The sequence below is a fragment of the Pterocles gutturalis genome, unplaced genomic scaffold, assembly GCF_000699245.1.
Source record: "Pterocles gutturalis isolate BGI_N339 unplaced genomic scaffold, ASM69924v1 scaffold11405, whole genome shotgun sequence".
Taxonomy (NCBI): Eukaryota; Metazoa; Chordata; class Aves; order Pterocliformes; family Pteroclidae; genus Pterocles; species Pterocles gutturalis.
The window spans coordinates 39,647-55,543 of NW_010140895.1; the positions used below are offsets into that span (position 1 = coordinate 39,647).

General features: G+C 35.9%; 1 protein-coding gene across 1 annotated transcript in view; it reads left to right on the forward strand.

The window, feature by feature from the left end:
- PSME4 (proteasome (prosome, macropain) activator subunit 4) overlaps positions 1 to 15,722 on the forward strand; it is a gene marked incomplete at its 3' end in the record, with an annotated part of 48,314 nt that extends 32,592 nt beyond the window's left edge. The window contains exons 20-38 of the mRNA XM_010083840.1: positions 2,951 to 3,006; positions 3,708 to 3,764; positions 3,950 to 4,005; positions 4,090 to 4,188; positions 4,676 to 4,738; positions 4,900 to 4,995; positions 5,758 to 5,889; positions 6,899 to 7,108; positions 7,821 to 7,957; positions 8,274 to 8,327; positions 9,133 to 9,262; positions 9,923 to 10,004; positions 10,564 to 10,717; positions 11,221 to 11,290; positions 12,020 to 12,145; positions 12,493 to 12,645; positions 13,420 to 13,524; positions 14,376 to 14,467; positions 15,591 to 15,722. Coding sequence (XP_010082142.1) covers positions 2,951 to 3,006; positions 3,708 to 3,764; positions 3,950 to 4,005; positions 4,090 to 4,188; positions 4,676 to 4,738; positions 4,900 to 4,995; positions 5,758 to 5,889; positions 6,899 to 7,108; positions 7,821 to 7,957; positions 8,274 to 8,327; positions 9,133 to 9,262; positions 9,923 to 10,004; positions 10,564 to 10,717; positions 11,221 to 11,290; positions 12,020 to 12,145; positions 12,493 to 12,645; positions 13,420 to 13,524; positions 14,376 to 14,467; positions 15,591 to 15,722 — 2,004 coding nt within the window. The remainder of the gene's footprint in view (positions 1 to 2,950; positions 3,007 to 3,707; positions 3,765 to 3,949; positions 4,006 to 4,089; positions 4,189 to 4,675; positions 4,739 to 4,899; positions 4,996 to 5,757; positions 5,890 to 6,898; positions 7,109 to 7,820; positions 7,958 to 8,273; positions 8,328 to 9,132; positions 9,263 to 9,922; positions 10,005 to 10,563; positions 10,718 to 11,220; positions 11,291 to 12,019; positions 12,146 to 12,492; positions 12,646 to 13,419; positions 13,525 to 14,375; positions 14,468 to 15,590) is intronic.
- Positions 15,723 to 15,897: the final 175 nt, after the last annotated feature.

The window sequence follows — 15,897 nt, forward strand, 5'->3', positions numbered from 1 at the left end:
TCTCCAGGAAACTTCCCAGCTCTGCTGGGGGAGCTGCACACAGAGAAGGAAACAGTTACTCCTCCACGGTGAGTAACCCTGTTTTCTCCTTGTTCACCTTCCGACTGTTGTCTCTTAATCTCTTATATCAAAATAGGTTGATGCAGCCCTTGATCTAGTCATAACACAGCACAGGGTTGGGTTTTTTTTGCAGTTAGAAGAATTTCCTCTGCAATTTATTCAGTGTAGTGATGCTAAAAGTTACTTGTTTCTGAAAAGCTCTATCTGATGGCTGAACTGTACTTATATACTGAGCTATATGTACACAGAGACTTGAATAAAGTGCTCCGTAAAATGTCTTGAAGTTGAAAAACATAGTGCATCGATTTTTCTCAAATCAAGATGCTTTAGTTTTTGTACTGTCGCACGTAAGGGAATGAATTCTTCAAAGTTCTGTTTAATTGGGATTTCTGTTCCAGCTGTAATTTTGCATTTTCTTGGCAATTTCTGTGTTGAAAACTGTTGATATAGAATGAAGCACAGTCTTGTTTATACATTGCATGAAGCATTGTTGTGAGAATCTTGCTATCGGTATGGACTGAAGGAAAATATTTCAGGCCTCTTCCTTTTGTGTGTCCGAAGTAAAACAATTTTCTCTGTCTCACCAGCTGACACTTATAATGCTGAATATTATTAGCATGGATCTTAGTTTATGGGCCAGCTAGAAAACTTTATTGCATTTTGAACATTTTCATCCTGTTAGTAGCCTTGTTGAAATAAATGGTTCTGCCTGGGTAGTAATGTCACGGGGAGTGTAAGGACTATACCAGGCTAGTTCTTGATTACTGGGTGCGATGTGTTGAGTCTGCTTCTCTGCTCAGGAACCTGAAGTGTAGGCAGAGCTTGGAGTGTTGTTTTTCCGTTGCTTTAAATATTAGAGATTTGGTTCTGAACTTGGTTAGCTGGCAAAGAACAGCTGAATCCATTTTGCTGGGACCGGGAAGGAAGCATGAAGATTTGGAATCTTTCTCTAGACGACCCAAGAGAAAACTGGGAAATTGCACTTTAATTTTCCTTGCCTGATAGGTCAGAAAGCCTTATATGAACTTAATTTGTGTATTTCTATCAGGGAAAACTATTTAAGGGTAAAAATAAAATACTGTAGAAAGATTTGCTGCTGTGATCTCGTTTACCTCTCAAAATATCCAGCATACTGTACAAAAAAAAGTAATTGCTTAATGTCTAACAGCCTGAGATTGTTGGAGTTATCTGTTACCTTTCTTTTTTTAAGAAGTAATAGTATTTGAGTTGGGAAGGTTCACTCTTTTTTTTTTTTCCAGATGTTAATTTCAGAAATATCCCCTCTCTGTATCTTCCCACCTGGAAAGATCTGGTCTTGGAGAAATACATACCAAACACTTTCAAAGTCAATTGTGTCAGTGATTCTAAAAGAGCAAGTGTGTGAGACCACAAAAGCTTTATATAAATTTGTTTACTCAGGACCAAACTACTGGATTGATGTTGGATATTTTGGAAAGTGTATTAGTGGCCAGTTGTACCACCTTAATCACCTATGCCAGTGCTGAGTTCTGGGAGAAAAAATAGTAGGGAAAAATTCTGGAATGGCTTGTTTTCAAGTTAAGTTAGTGCTACCAGAAATACCATGAAGAAAATGAAGACTCCAATTCTTGATGTTCAGATCAATTAAAAGACGTTTCAGTTTGACTTCTGTTGGTGCGGATGTGACTGTTACAAGGGTTGCAAAGTCAGTTTGTTTACTTAATTTTTGGTAGCAAGTTTTTTCTTGGGATTGGCATTCCTTCCTCTGATGAGCACAGTAATCATAGTGCTCATGTTTCGATGTGTTCTCTTTTACAGGAGAACAATGACCTTTATTTTGCCTTCTGGGCAAACCCAGAAGTTTACTGTTGCTTGAAATCTGAAAGTTTATTTTAGTATCTGGTAGTGTATCCTCAGATATGGGATCCATATTGGTTTTTGATGTGTTTTTAGCACTTGTAATAGGAGTAGATTCACACTGTTACATTTAGCTTTGTTTGCTCTGATTACACTGTCAATGCAATTTTATGTGTAGATTTATTTTCATAGGGAATACTTGCTGATACTATTTGTTTAATATAATACACTGGTGTATTTTGTCCTTGAAAGCTTGAATTTGTCTACCTTGATGTTTAGGGGGCAAGATTGCAGGTTTAAAAAAAAAAAAAAACAAAAAAAAAAAACCAAAAAACAACCAACCAAAAACCAAACAACAGAACAAAACCAAAACAAATACACATTCAGACAAAAAACCCCGAAGTATATGTAGGATATGTTCTTATGTCTTTTAAATTCACTGGGATGTCATACCAGAGTCTGTACTTTTTGCATGGTTCCATATAAAGCAAATCCACAAAGAGTAAGAATTCACTTAAAATATTTTGGATTGACAAATTTGACCAAAATCTTGGAAAATGTGTGGGTTTATTTTTTGGTATAGTTTTTAATAGTGAACTTCATATAGTGGTTCTGTAGATAATGGGTGCATTTCTTTTTAAGTGAGAAAAGCTTTATTAGTTCAACTTGACAGGAGAGGATTCTGCCTCAGCAGTGAAGTTAATTTGTCCTTTCTGGACTAAGATGACTAAGAGCCACACTGGTTTTGATGAGTGTGTTCATAGTTTTGACAATAAGGCCAAATCTCTGTCTGTTTAACAGAACTAGCGAGGCTCTGTTAAATGAGAAATCAAGATTCTGGGTTCAGGGTGTCCTTACAGTGTACTTCTGTTCAGCAAACATTCTGACCCATCAATATGGTTGGTTTATAAATGTTAGATTTTACTGTTAGTAAATCCAAACGTGCTTGGCATTAGTGTCATGAAATTTACCTTATTAAAATTGAGTGTCAGTGAAACTTGCATAGTCAAGGATTTCCATAATGTATAGTAATACTTGGGTTTTTTTCATGCAGGGTGCCCAGTCTGGTGTCTTTGGAAGAGACAAAACTGTACACTGGTGTTGAATATGGTAAGTAGATCCTGAGTCAGACAGTTTGTAAGTCTTGTTTTCATTCTTTTTTTTCTGCTGTAAAAACAGTAGGTTCTTCTTGAGACCATAATTTTTTTGTTTTAGGAGCTTTAATATTTCTAAAATGTGTTTGCAAGAGGTGAGTTTGTAGCCATATAGTATGTAATAGAGAGTGGGTGTTTATTTAATGGTCTTTTGCAGCAATTAAGATTTTTCTGGTTTAAAACTTTCCAAGGAGACTGCTTGCATCATTGATTCTTCTTCTGCATTTTTTTGTTGTTTAGGTCAGGAATGTCTGTTCCCCTCCATGTGTTGAAGGGGAATAAGGCTTCAGTCTTTTACTGGTTTGATCACCTGATATGTAAAATCTATATTCTATTGACTTTCTGTTTTACCTTGCTTAATGTGTTACTCAGTTTTTATATGCTAAATAATCTGCCTCAGTCTGTCCTTAGAAAGGAAGCCAACTGTCAAGGCAGATAAAGAAGGTTATATACCTGTAAAAAACATATTGTTGCCTTGATAAACAAAAAAAGGCCCTATGAGAGTGGTGTCCTTAGATATAAAGAGGTGGTTATTTTTTAAATAGTCCATATTGCTATTTCTGAATAGCCTGCTTTGGCTTTCCACTGGTTTACTTACCTATAAACTGCTTTTTATGCTTTTGTGTAATAAAGAGAAAATGTTTAATTTTTTTGTAGATTTCTCAAGAGAGAATTATCGAGAAACAATTGCAAGGGTTACAAGGAAATTGCTGCGTAAGTTTAACCCCTTCTCTATCTAAAAAGTACTGTGTTGTGCTTAAAAGTATAATCTTATGAGAAACTTGTTTTGTTTACTTTGCCTATAATTCTTAAATTTAAGCTTTGTAGAAGTAAAATTATTGTTAATTTTTAAACCTCTTTTCCTGTCTGATGATAAATTACTTTTCTTCCCATTGCAGGCTATATACTTGATAATTCAGAAGATGATACCAAGTCTTTGTTTCTAATAATAAAGGTATACTTATAATTTGTAATACTCTAGGACAAGATTACTTGTTTTACAAAATAATCACTATTTGTCATCTTTTTCTTTCTACAGATTATTAGTGATGTTTTACAGTTTCAAGGGTCTCACAAGCATGAGTTTGATTCACGATGGAAAAGCTTTAATCTAGTGAAAAAATCAATGGAGAACAGGGTCAGTGATTTTTCTTTGTAAAGCTTAGGTGAGGGATGGAAATAGGTCCTAATGTTCAGATAGACTTTTTTAATATTTCTGTTACTGTCCTTACCAGTTTTCGAAATTTTGAAATCTAATTCCTTGGTAAGAGTATTGTTCTGCAGTGCTTTTGTACCTTCATTTGGAAATCTTACAAGTAAATAGCTTAGCATTTCTGAATTGCAGTAACCTTCAGTTTGCATGTATCCTTGGACCAAAGTCTGAGATTTGGCATGATGCTCTGTTCTGGTCCTTGTTAACTGAGAAGTTTCTGTGACCAGAGCTTCCCTTTGCTTACCAAGTAATAGTCAAATAAAAAGCTTTACCAGAGCGAAAAAATCAAGATTGCTTGTCAAGAAGATTTTCTACATGAAAGTAACTTGTTTCTAGAAGGAAAAGAGTACATGGGGAATTCAGTCAGTGCAAATTGCTAATATGGATACTGAAATTATGTATTTGTTTACAGCTTCAAGGAAAGAAACAGCATATCAGAGCTTTGCTGATAGACAGAGTTATGTTGCAGCATGAGGTAATACTTTCTCTTGAGTGTTCATTAACTACTTTACTTGAAAAGATGATGTGTTATATTGTCATTTAGCAAAAGTAAAATAATCTTGCACTAGTGTTTCTCTTACATGTGTGAAATGTAAAAACAATTTGTTCTTTATTTGTGTTTTCTTTTTATTTTAGCTGAGAACACTAACGATGGAAGGCTGTGAATATAAAACTTCCCACCAGGAGATGATCAGAGATCTTTTGTGTTTGTCCACAAGTTCATATGGTCAGGTAAGGAACAACCCCTTCTCAACAAAAAACTCCATTATTTCAGTTTATCTCTTCAAGTTATGTTTTCAAGATCTTCACTTTTCAATTTATTTCCATGGCAACATGAAATATTTACTTATTTCATTGCATTAGTTGCCAGTTTTGGCATAGTTTTTGCTTTAAGCCCCTTCTTTGCCAAATAAATAACTAAATGGAGAGGCTGCCAGCTTAGGTTACAAATTTTAATTTTTTTGAGGGACTTTACACTTCTAAAAACAATAATTCAATGAAAAAATTTAATACAAATATACCAGTTTGAGGTTTCAGATGTGATTATATGATTCATGACACTATTTGGAATGCTAAGTCTACCTTTAGGAAGTAGCTGTAATAGTTTCCTAGTTCTTAGAAACACATAAGTGTGCCGATAATTGGATTCCAAACTCTTTGCATGGTGGCAGTGCTGCCTGTGTATATAAATTCAGATCCATCCACAGTGTCTACAGGCTCTTCAGAGTTCTCCTAACTGCGTCTGTTATAATAGCTGTTTGGTTTTCAAATGGTCTTAAAAAGTCATTGACTGGTATTGACAACATAAAGAATTATCTTTAAGCTTTGTAGCTGTAATGGTCAGGGGAAGCATGCTGTTTACAATCTTCTACAAATAATTTTGTTTCTGTGCACAAATACATCACATAAGTAGCTGAAATGGACAAGGCTGTTGTTTTTGTATAGAATATTTTTGGTTCAGAAGACTTTCTAGCAGTTTCTCTCTTCCCACAGGTCAGAAGTAAAGCTCAGCAAGCATTCTTCACAGCTCTAGGAACATACAATTTTTGTTGCAGAGATATCATTCCCTTGGTTTTGGAGTTCTTGTGTCCAGACCGGCAGGATGTCACTCAAAAGCAATTTAAAGTACTGTCTAATTAACTTTGTTTCATGTCTATCTTTTGAAAAGTGTTTTTATCAGACAATTTTTAACGGTGAAAGTGGGATTTGTTTGTTTATCAGCGTGACTCTGATATTTTTGTGGCATATAGCTGGTGTGTTGTGGGTTTTTTTTGTTTGGTTGGTTTTTTTTGCAAATATTAATATCCCTTTTTGTGTTTATTGGTATTTTTTTTTCTGCCATCCTTGTACCTCCCTTTCTCCATCCCTGTCTCCTCCCAGATAAGCAATCCCCACCTAGTTACTTTTTCCCGGTTTGGTCCCAGTTTTGCTACACTGAAAGCATTTGCTTTATCATACCATACCTGATTTTGGTATTTCTGATATTGCTACCAAGCAGTCCTAGCCTATATGATATGACTGATGTGGTTGCCTAGGCACTGTTGTTCTTGTAAGACTGCTCTCCAAAAGGTCCCCCTTCCTTCTAATTGCTTGTGAAATTTGGCTTTTTCTCATGCAGTTCCCACTTAATCACCTGTGAAATCCAGCCACCCTTTGTTTCACAGTGTGTAGTAACTCTTGTCAGCTTTCTCACACAATAGCCTGTCACAGTCACCAGTTTGTTGTGTTGTGTCTGGTATCAGTCAGCATCATTTCAGGCTTAGTTAACAGCCTAGTGATTTGCCTGCAGCCCAAACATGAATTAAATTCACAGAAAGGCCAGGTGTGGTACTTGCTCCTTGAATAATCTCCTTTACAATGTGATTAAAAAAATCAGTCAGACATTTGTGGATAAATTAATTGGCAGGGCTTCCAATCTCATTAAAATGGTTCTTTAGCATGAAGAGAGTTCTGTGAAAAATTTTGAGTGTTTTGGCAAAGAGGCCACGTAGATGAATGTTTATGGTACATTTTTAATGATTTGGTAACATCAAGATTATTTTTTATTCTGTGTGGCTGCATGCTTATGTAGATAGCTATCACTTTTATATGAACAGTGCTTCAACTTTCTGAAATTACATTTTTCATTTTACAGGGTGCCTTATATTGTCTCCTTGGAAATCACAGTGGAGTATGTTTGGCAAATCTTCATGACTGGGATTGTATTGCACAGACATGGCCAGCAATTGTTTCTTCTGGGCTTAGCAAAGCCATGTCCTTGGAAAAACCATCCATCGTTAGACTCTTTGATGACTTAGCAGAAAAAATCCATAGGCAGTATGAAACAATTGGACTGGATTTTGCAGTAAGTGACAGATTGCTTGGGCATAATGTCATGGATTCTGAGAGCATTGTAAATGTGTGAGACTCATGTATATAATTTGAGTTAGTGTTCCGATGTTGATCACATTCTGATTTCTATTATAGAGGAATGTAGATGTATATTTTTGAGACTGAAGTAATAGAACTTCCTGTAATACTATTGAATTTGTTACTTTTTGTTAACCTCTTAGGAAGCCTGTTACAGAAAGGAGGTTGAAGTTGCCTTTCAGTGTTAATTAGTATGGGTTATGCTGCTCAGGTGTGAAGATGTGTGTTGATAGAACAGTGTCATCGAATTAACGTCAGTATTTGTAGTGTTGTGGCACTGTGTTAACACACAGCACTCATTACTCAGCTGCCTCTTGCCTTATCAGTGGGACAAATGGCACAGTACTTATTTTTAAGAATGAGTGCCAATTAATAAAAATATTTTATAAACAGATTTTATGCTCAAATGAAATATCAAAGTTTGTTTTTACCTTTATTTTAAAAGAAAAATAAAACATACTTGGAGAAGCAGTTCTGTGTGAACACAAAAGCTGTGTTCCCTCAGTTTTCATGGATTTGTCTATGTGGAAAGGAAATTCTGCACTCTTCATAGGATTCTGAACTCTCCTTATTTCAAGACAGAAACAAACATATATTAAACTTGTAGTTGCTGCTCAGTCGCAAATCTCTGCATTCTCTATCAATAGGTTCCAGAGAAATGTGTTGAGATAGCTGTTTTGCTGCAGAAGTCAGAACATACAAGTTCAAACTTCACTGGTCTTCGTTCAGAAGAAATTCAGTTAGGAATTCAGCGACAGAAAGAAAAGAATGCTGAGGCTCTGCGGTAAGTTAAACTGCCCTTAACACCAACTTGCACTGCCTAATATTTACTGTACGTTGTAATAATCAAAAAATGCTAAACTAAATCTTAAGCTCAACAAATTCAGAATGTCCGAGGATTGTTGTGGTGTGTTTTCTCTCCTGACTTGGCAGCCTCTCTCCTCTATTCTCATATTTCCTTCCTTCCTCTTCCCTGTCCTCCCAGTTTGTGCTGTGTTTACCCCATTGCTTGCATTCACATTTTGTCAAGGAACTTTTATTCTTTTTTCAAATTATTCTCTCAGTAGCATCTGGTTGATGATTCCCTCTTTTTCCCCCAGAAACTATGAAAATTTAGTCAATAAGCTGCTGGACTGTGTGGAACAAAGGAATCTGTAAGTCTTCCTTTCTATGCATGAGAATTTTTTTTTATGGATTGGGAGTGGCTGTGTGAATAAATATCAATTGCATCAAGAACTGCAGGTAGCATGACTGGAATTGAGTAATATTTTTTTTCACCCTGGAGGGAATTGTCCAAATTAGCCTTGCATAAAGTGGATTATGGCTAGCTTCTTAGAGAGCTTTTGCAAAGGTATCTGCAGAAATTAAATTTATGGAGGTCCTTGTGCATTTACATGTGGATTCTGCTTTTCTAAACAGGAAGATAAAGCCCAATATAGGGGAATCTTGTATTACTGTCTCCTAGGTAAAGAAGTGAATGAGTTTGAATGTATTTTCATTGGGAGCTTGATTTGTTTACATAAGGTGTCATCACATGTTGGGGTTAAGCTTTGTCATTGATTAATTTGTCATTAATTAATAATGTTATTTTTTAACATTTTTTTGTTCTGGGAAGAAAGCTCGGGTTCTGTCTGCATAATACTGACATCCAGATAGAGTTTAATTGGTAGCATATTTGTGGTTAAAAACTTTAAAGAATATCCTTATAGGTCTGTATTTTACATTGAAATGCTAAGATCAAAAAGGCACCATTAACTGAATGTATGTGCTGTGTGTTCGCAGAACACTGGAGGTTTCCGTAAATAACAGTTAAGCTCATTGATTATAGCAGTGCCTTAGAATTACATTAGTCCCAACGTATTTACATAGTTTTAAGTATAATTATTTCTGTGCAAAAGCCATATGTGCAACTATGCTACTAATTGTCTGGTTTGAATATTGTTGGTTTTTTTTTTTTAGTCCTTGGAAGTTTGAGCACATAAGCATTGGTTTTCTGTCTCTGCTTCTGAGAGATGATAGGATACTGCCTGTCCGTGCCATAAAATTTTTTGTGCAATGTCTCAACCATGATGCAATTGTGGTTCGTAAGGTAAAAACAACATAATCGTATCTTTTTGTTTTGCAGCTCATTGGGGTTTAGATCAGATGTTTGTCATGTTTTGTTGTGATAAAGCACAAAAACTGAGGTGTATGTCCCTCCTCACCCTTCCTGCCGTGCATGTGTACGGAAGTTCCTAATCCAAGAAGATGACAGTCCTGGCAGTGCTGTAGCTGTAGCATATGGTGTAAAGTCTGTAAACTGTGAAAATGTGGAACATACTTATTCATTCTTTCTTAGTTCAGAAGTCTTTTGCAGAATTTCTTTTGCAGATGTCTGGTTTTTTCCATCTGCAGCTTATTACCTGAAGGGAACCATCCATGTGTTACATTTCTACCTTTCATGCTGCTTGTTGCCTCAATGAGGCTTGAAAATAATGACCATCTCCTTTTTTTCCTGAAAATGATGAGTGGGGAGAAGTTTCAGGTCTATAAAGGTCACACTTAAGTGATGTCCTGTATCCCCTGAAATGAGAGCGATTACTTCTTTATGGGGAGATTCAGCCACTGGGGTGACAAAGTTGACTGGAATGTTCACTGGCTCTTTAGGGTGCTGAGTAGCTGGCTTAAAACATGTCTGTGATGAGATGATTAGACACGTCCTTCTGAAGGTAATGGTATGGATACATTAATGCCTATTTTTTTCTTGTAGGTGGCCATCTCGGCTGTGGCTGGTATTCTTAAGCAGCTGAAGAGAACACACAAGAAAGTGCCCATCTGCCCTTATGAAATAAGTAGGTTTTATTTAATATAAGAAATGTCTTACATTTATCCTAAAGGTTTTTTTCTTAAGGCATATTTTTCTCGTTTAATTAAACATAGAATAACAAACTTTTCATTTCTCTCTGGTTGTTAATGTCTTAAGCAAACAAGATAGGTAATAAAATCAGTAATTTTCTAGTTTTTTTTTAAAGCGGTGTTATCCTCTCAAGTATGTATTACTTTATTCACTTATTTTAAGTGAGTTAAAACTTAAGAGATATGGTCATTCTGCTTTCAGAACACTTTGTAACTTGGAGAATAATCTGTGTATTTCCTTTTTATTCTTTTTTTTTCATAATTTCAAATGGCACACATATAAATTACTAATGGAATCTCTTCTATTATTGTTAGTGGTACTTTTAATCTCCTGGGGCAAATCTCTGTACAGATTTGATTGGGAAGAGGGAAATAAAAGCTTTTAGAATCTTTAAAAAAAAGCTCTTTAGAATATTTTAATAAGAAGTAAATCGTAAGATTTGCTGGGGCTGTTAATGAACACGTTTGATAGAGTATAAATTCCTCTTTAACCAGGTGGAAACCCCAAGCGTTCCAGCATTCAGGCTGGTGACAGACCAGATAACCAGTGGCTGCACTATGACAGTCAGAGTTTACCAAAGACCAAGGAAGCTTGGGAGTCATGTTGTTTTGTGGAGAAAACACACTGGGGATATTATACCTGGCCTCAGTGAGTATCATTAAGATAGAATTGTGAGCCAGCAGAAGAAAACCCTGTGGGAACTTAAAGTTTGTTAGATTTAATTTTTTTCATTGAAACTAAGAAAATTTCTTCCTTTATGATCTTTGCTTCTTTTACCATTTCTGGTGTTTGCTCTTGGTTTTGGGTTTTTTTTGTTTGTTTTTGTTTGTTTTGGGTTTTGTTTTTTTCCCCTGCATGTTTATCTTTGTGTTTTGTGGGTATTATAGGCACATATTTCATATGGGTATGTAACTGCTGGTTTTAAAATGAACTATGCATGTTTGAAAATTACATAGTTGTGAAATATGCAGAGTATTCTATCGCTGAGAATTATAGATTGCTTGCTGTAGCAAAACCTTTATAATAAGACTCGTAAATTTTAACTTTGTAGAACTGATGATAAATCCTATTTAATATAAAGAATATAGAAAATTATCATAAGCTTTATTTTACTTTGAAACGTGTTACTATGTTTTTCTTTTGATGTTCAGAACTATGACAGTTTATGCTCCGGTTGAGCATCAACCAAAGCTTGGGCGAAGGAGAGATGAGCTGACAGAGGTAAGGGTTTCAGCGTGTATCAGTTTTGTGGGTTTTTTTAATATTACTACTTCTCCTTTTGTTTTTAAAATTTAATATTACACAAATTACTGTGGAGATCAAATTCCTTTCTCTCTTTTTGTCTTAAGTATTGCTTACCATTTAGAGAGTGCTTACACAAAATGTGTCGAAACAGATTTGTTTTGCTTGATTGCAAACCAAGATGGAGATTGAACTCAACAAAGCAGTTTCATGGCTGTGTTTTTAACATGCAAAAAGCAATAACTATTCTGAACCCTAAACCCCCCACAAGACATTTTAAATGTATTTTTCTGTTTCATTTTCATACTGCATTAACACATACAAGAAGAAATTATTATTTTAATGTATTGCGGCTTCTCTGCTAGTAGTCATGGAATAATTGTATTAATGAGCACTTTCTTGTTCCATTTCAAATCTTTATCAGAATTTAGAAAAAGCTAATTAATGAGAGTGGGAATGACTATTTTGTAGGGGTTGTGCTAGTGAAAGGAAAGACAATCCAAAGTCATTAATGAAAATAGAAATTGGGAGTCTTGCAAAACATTAGCTAATATTTCCTATAAAATGAAAGGGGAAGTGGATAACCCAGGCATGATTTTTGCCAAAACCAGAATTAAAATGAAAAATGGGATGTGGAAACATTGGGATATCACTGTGACAATCAAGGACCTCAAAGCTAATCTTTTTTTTTTTATTATTCTGTTACAGGCAGAACAAATCATATATGATCACTTTTCTGATCCCAAGTTTGTTGAGCAGTTAATAAAATTTTTGTCCTTAGAAGATAGAAAAGGAAAAGACAAATTTAATCCTCGCAGATTTTGCCTCTTCAAGGTAACTGTAGTTCAATAACTAAATTGCTTCCATTTTGTAGATAATTATCAAAATGTGGAAAAGACACACTCTTCTTGGCTTGTATGCCACTGTTGCAAAATGTTAATTTTTAAAGGTACACCCCTATAATTAATGCTATTAATCTTCTCTTCTGATTAACTACTTAGGGAAACATATTTAGAGTAATATAAAGTAGGACACTTGTATATGATTCTGTTACAAAAGCAAAGTAATTTCACTTTCTGCATTGTTCAGATCTCAAGCACTTCACAATCTTATGTTCTTCTTAGGAAGACAATATTGTAGATGGATAATTACTGAAGACACTTTTCCATCTTGTTTTACAGGGCCTTTTCAGAAACTTTGATGATGCCTTCTTGCCAGTTCTTCAGCCCCATTTAGAACAACTTGTGGCAGACTCCCATGAAAGCACCCAGAGATGTGTAGCTGAAATTATAGCTGGCTTAATAAGAGGTTCTAAACACTGGACATTTGAGAAGGTGCTGAAGTAGCATTTTTGAGTGATTCATGGAAGTTAAAGAATAAATGTGAATTATTAAACAAATTAAACGTATAAATTTGAAGGCTTTTAATGTGTAACCTATGTCCAAGAAAGGACTGGAAAATGTTGCAATACCTAGTGCTTCATTGCCAAACTTTGAGCACAATTTGTAGCTTGGTTTGGTGCTTGTCTAATACTAGGTGTTAGTAAAATGCTTCAAGATTAAAATTAAGAACAGTTTGTTGGTAAGTTGATAGCTAAGCTGACATGGTTTGTAATTTCCAGTAGGAATGAATAAGTGCTTATGTCCACCTAGGTCTATTACATCTTTATTTAGTCTAGACCTAGCTGTCTAGATGATCTTTAAATGAATTTCTGTGCTGAAAAGTAATTCTGGGAGAATCATTTCCTCAAAAAATAAAAAAGAAACTTTACAATTTGGTAGGGGGGACAAGTCCTTGGGGTGTACAAGACTGCTGTCCTATCATAAGCAAAGTGTATGCAGTCTCTGGTACGGTTGTACGTAAATCACCATGAAAATATGTAGTCCACAGTATTTCTGAGCACCTCGTTAACAAGATGAAAATGATTTCTGAAATCTTAGCTCTGACAGTATTTATTTCCTTTTATAAAGGTCATACTATAGCTGCTTCCAGAACCCATATTGTTTTTCTATGATTAGAAAAGCTAGAAAGATTTGGATTCACAAAGGTTAGACGGACATTTTGTTGTTAAATAGACCAATCTTGTATTTTGCCTTTTTGCTGAGCAGGTGGAAAAACTTTGGAGGCTTCTCTGTCCACTGCTTCGAACAGCTTTATCCAACATTACAGTGGAAACGTATAACGATTGGGGCACATGCATAGCAACCTCCTGTGTAAGTTCCCCTTTTTCAGTCTTGTGAACCTATATCCAGATGGCCAAGTTTTATCAACAATATGTAAATAAGGGCTTTATGAGCACATGTATTTCAGTGTATTTTATCAGCTAAATTTGAGAACTGTAAATACAGTATAAAAATAATATCAATCTAAAATTGTACCACTTTTTGGGAAATTTTGTTTTCATCTGCCCTTTGCAGACAGTTAAATATAACATATTAGAATGGAAATAAAGCCTTAGTTTTCCTTGCAAGTATTTTAGAAGAGCTGTGTATGGTTAATGGGTGATGTAAATGTGTGTGCTTGCTATGTGTTCAGTATTTGTGGGAGTTTTTGAACTCAAATTACGCATTTATTCTTCCTTTTAAAGTGTACAGCTTAGCATTATGCTGTAAGAACTAAGTCTCAAGTTATCTTCTAACATACAGTAGGATTTCTATACACTGTCGTGGACTGGGAGTTGTGATGTCTGAGAAGCAGGGTAAATGGTAGGCCACAAATATCTTGCATCAGTAATTCTTTGAAATCCCTCAGTAAAATTCAGCATGGTTTGTCAGCCAGAACCCTGGCAATTAATTAGAAAAACTCAGACATGATTATTCATACAGGTAAAAAATTAAGCTTAAGATCCTTCTATTCTTATCATTGTATTTGCCAAATAATTAAAGCTGCATGTAGTTTCCTCCTATTGAGGTTTGTTGTGAAGAGATATTTAACTTTACACTTGCTTAATAGAATACGCTCAAGGGATGCAAAGAAAATATTTCTCAAAACTTTCCTTGTTTTTATATTTATTTTTAAAAAATTCCCCAGTTTGCTTACGTCTCTGATACCTGTTTATTTTCAGGAGAGCAGAGATCCTAGGAAATTGCACTGGTTATTTGAATTGCTGTTGGAATCTCCATTGAGTGGTGAAGGAGGATCATTTGTAGATGCATGGTAAAATTAATTTTACCTGTTTTATTGTGGCTGAATAAAGAAGGAAATAAAGCATGGATAAATTGTATTGAGATCATATTGTGTTGTGCTGGCTTGCAGAAGCAGGGACCAAAAGCACTGCTTTCCAATTAGCTTTCCGCACATAATGGCAGTTTCTTCTTTGTTATTTTTTTAGTGTAATTAAATCTAGTTAACAGAATGAAGGTTTGGAACTGGCATAGCAGCAGTACTGTTGTTTTCTTCTGTAATTTTTACCCATCTTTGTATGCAGTTCACACAAAGGCACTTTTATGCATTGACACACACAAAGCGTTCCAAAATAAAGCTTTGTGATTTGGTTTACCTGTGGCTGGGGCCAACCCCACACAAGCTGTTTGCTCACCACCCCCCCCCACCCCCCCAGGGATGGGGGAGAGAATTAAAGGGGTAAAGGGAAGAGAGGACTCGTGGGTTGAAATAAGAACAATTTAATAACTAAACTACAATAATACTGGAAATAATAGTATACATAAATATACAAACGAGTGGTAGACAGTGATACTGGCCACCACCCGATGACTGAGGTTCAACCCATTCCTGGCTAACGATCCTGGAGCAGGGAAGAGTCCCAAAACCACACTCATGGAACAGAGATAACAGTTTGAGCGTCCCAGACCGAGAGATGACCAAGGGAGAAGGCCCTGGGAGAGGGACCACCCCGAGAGAGCTAACCTGAAAGTAGAGCTGACCCAGAGGCAAAAAGGGATCTGGAACAAAAAGGACAAGCTTCTGGAGGGTCCTCACCTATATACTGGGCATGATGTCTATGTTATGGAATAGACTGTTGGCCACTTTGGGTCTCAGTCCTGAACCCAAGATTGAATCCTAGGCTAGTAATTGGGGCTGCGTTCCCTCCCAGCTTCTCCTGCCTGCAGAGAAGCTGAAAGACCTTGAGCTGTCCTAGCAACAGTGATAAAACATCACTGTTACCAGCTTTCTTCCTAGCACAAATCCAAAACACAGCCTCTTGCTAGCTATTATGAAGAAAGTTAACTCTGTTTCAGCTTAACCCAGGATATTGGAGGGGACTGGGGAATGGAGGAACTATTTTGTACGACTGAAGAGACACTGTTCTGATTTCTAGCCGACTTTATGTGCTGCAAGGTGGCCTCGCACAGCAAGAATGGAGAGTACCGGAGCTGTTGCACAGGCTGCTGAAGTACTTGGAACCTAAACTCACACAAGTTTACAAAAATGTCCGAGAGAGAATAGGAAGGTCAGTGTTTTCTTCTGTAGTTCTTGGGTTTTTCCTCTTAATTTTATTTGGGTAATTGAGTATCTAAAGAATTACACCGAAGTGTGTGAACACAAGTAATAGAAATTAGATAATTACTGTTAACAGACTTGCTTCAAAAACTTGCAATGACTTTTCATAGAATCATAGAATGGCC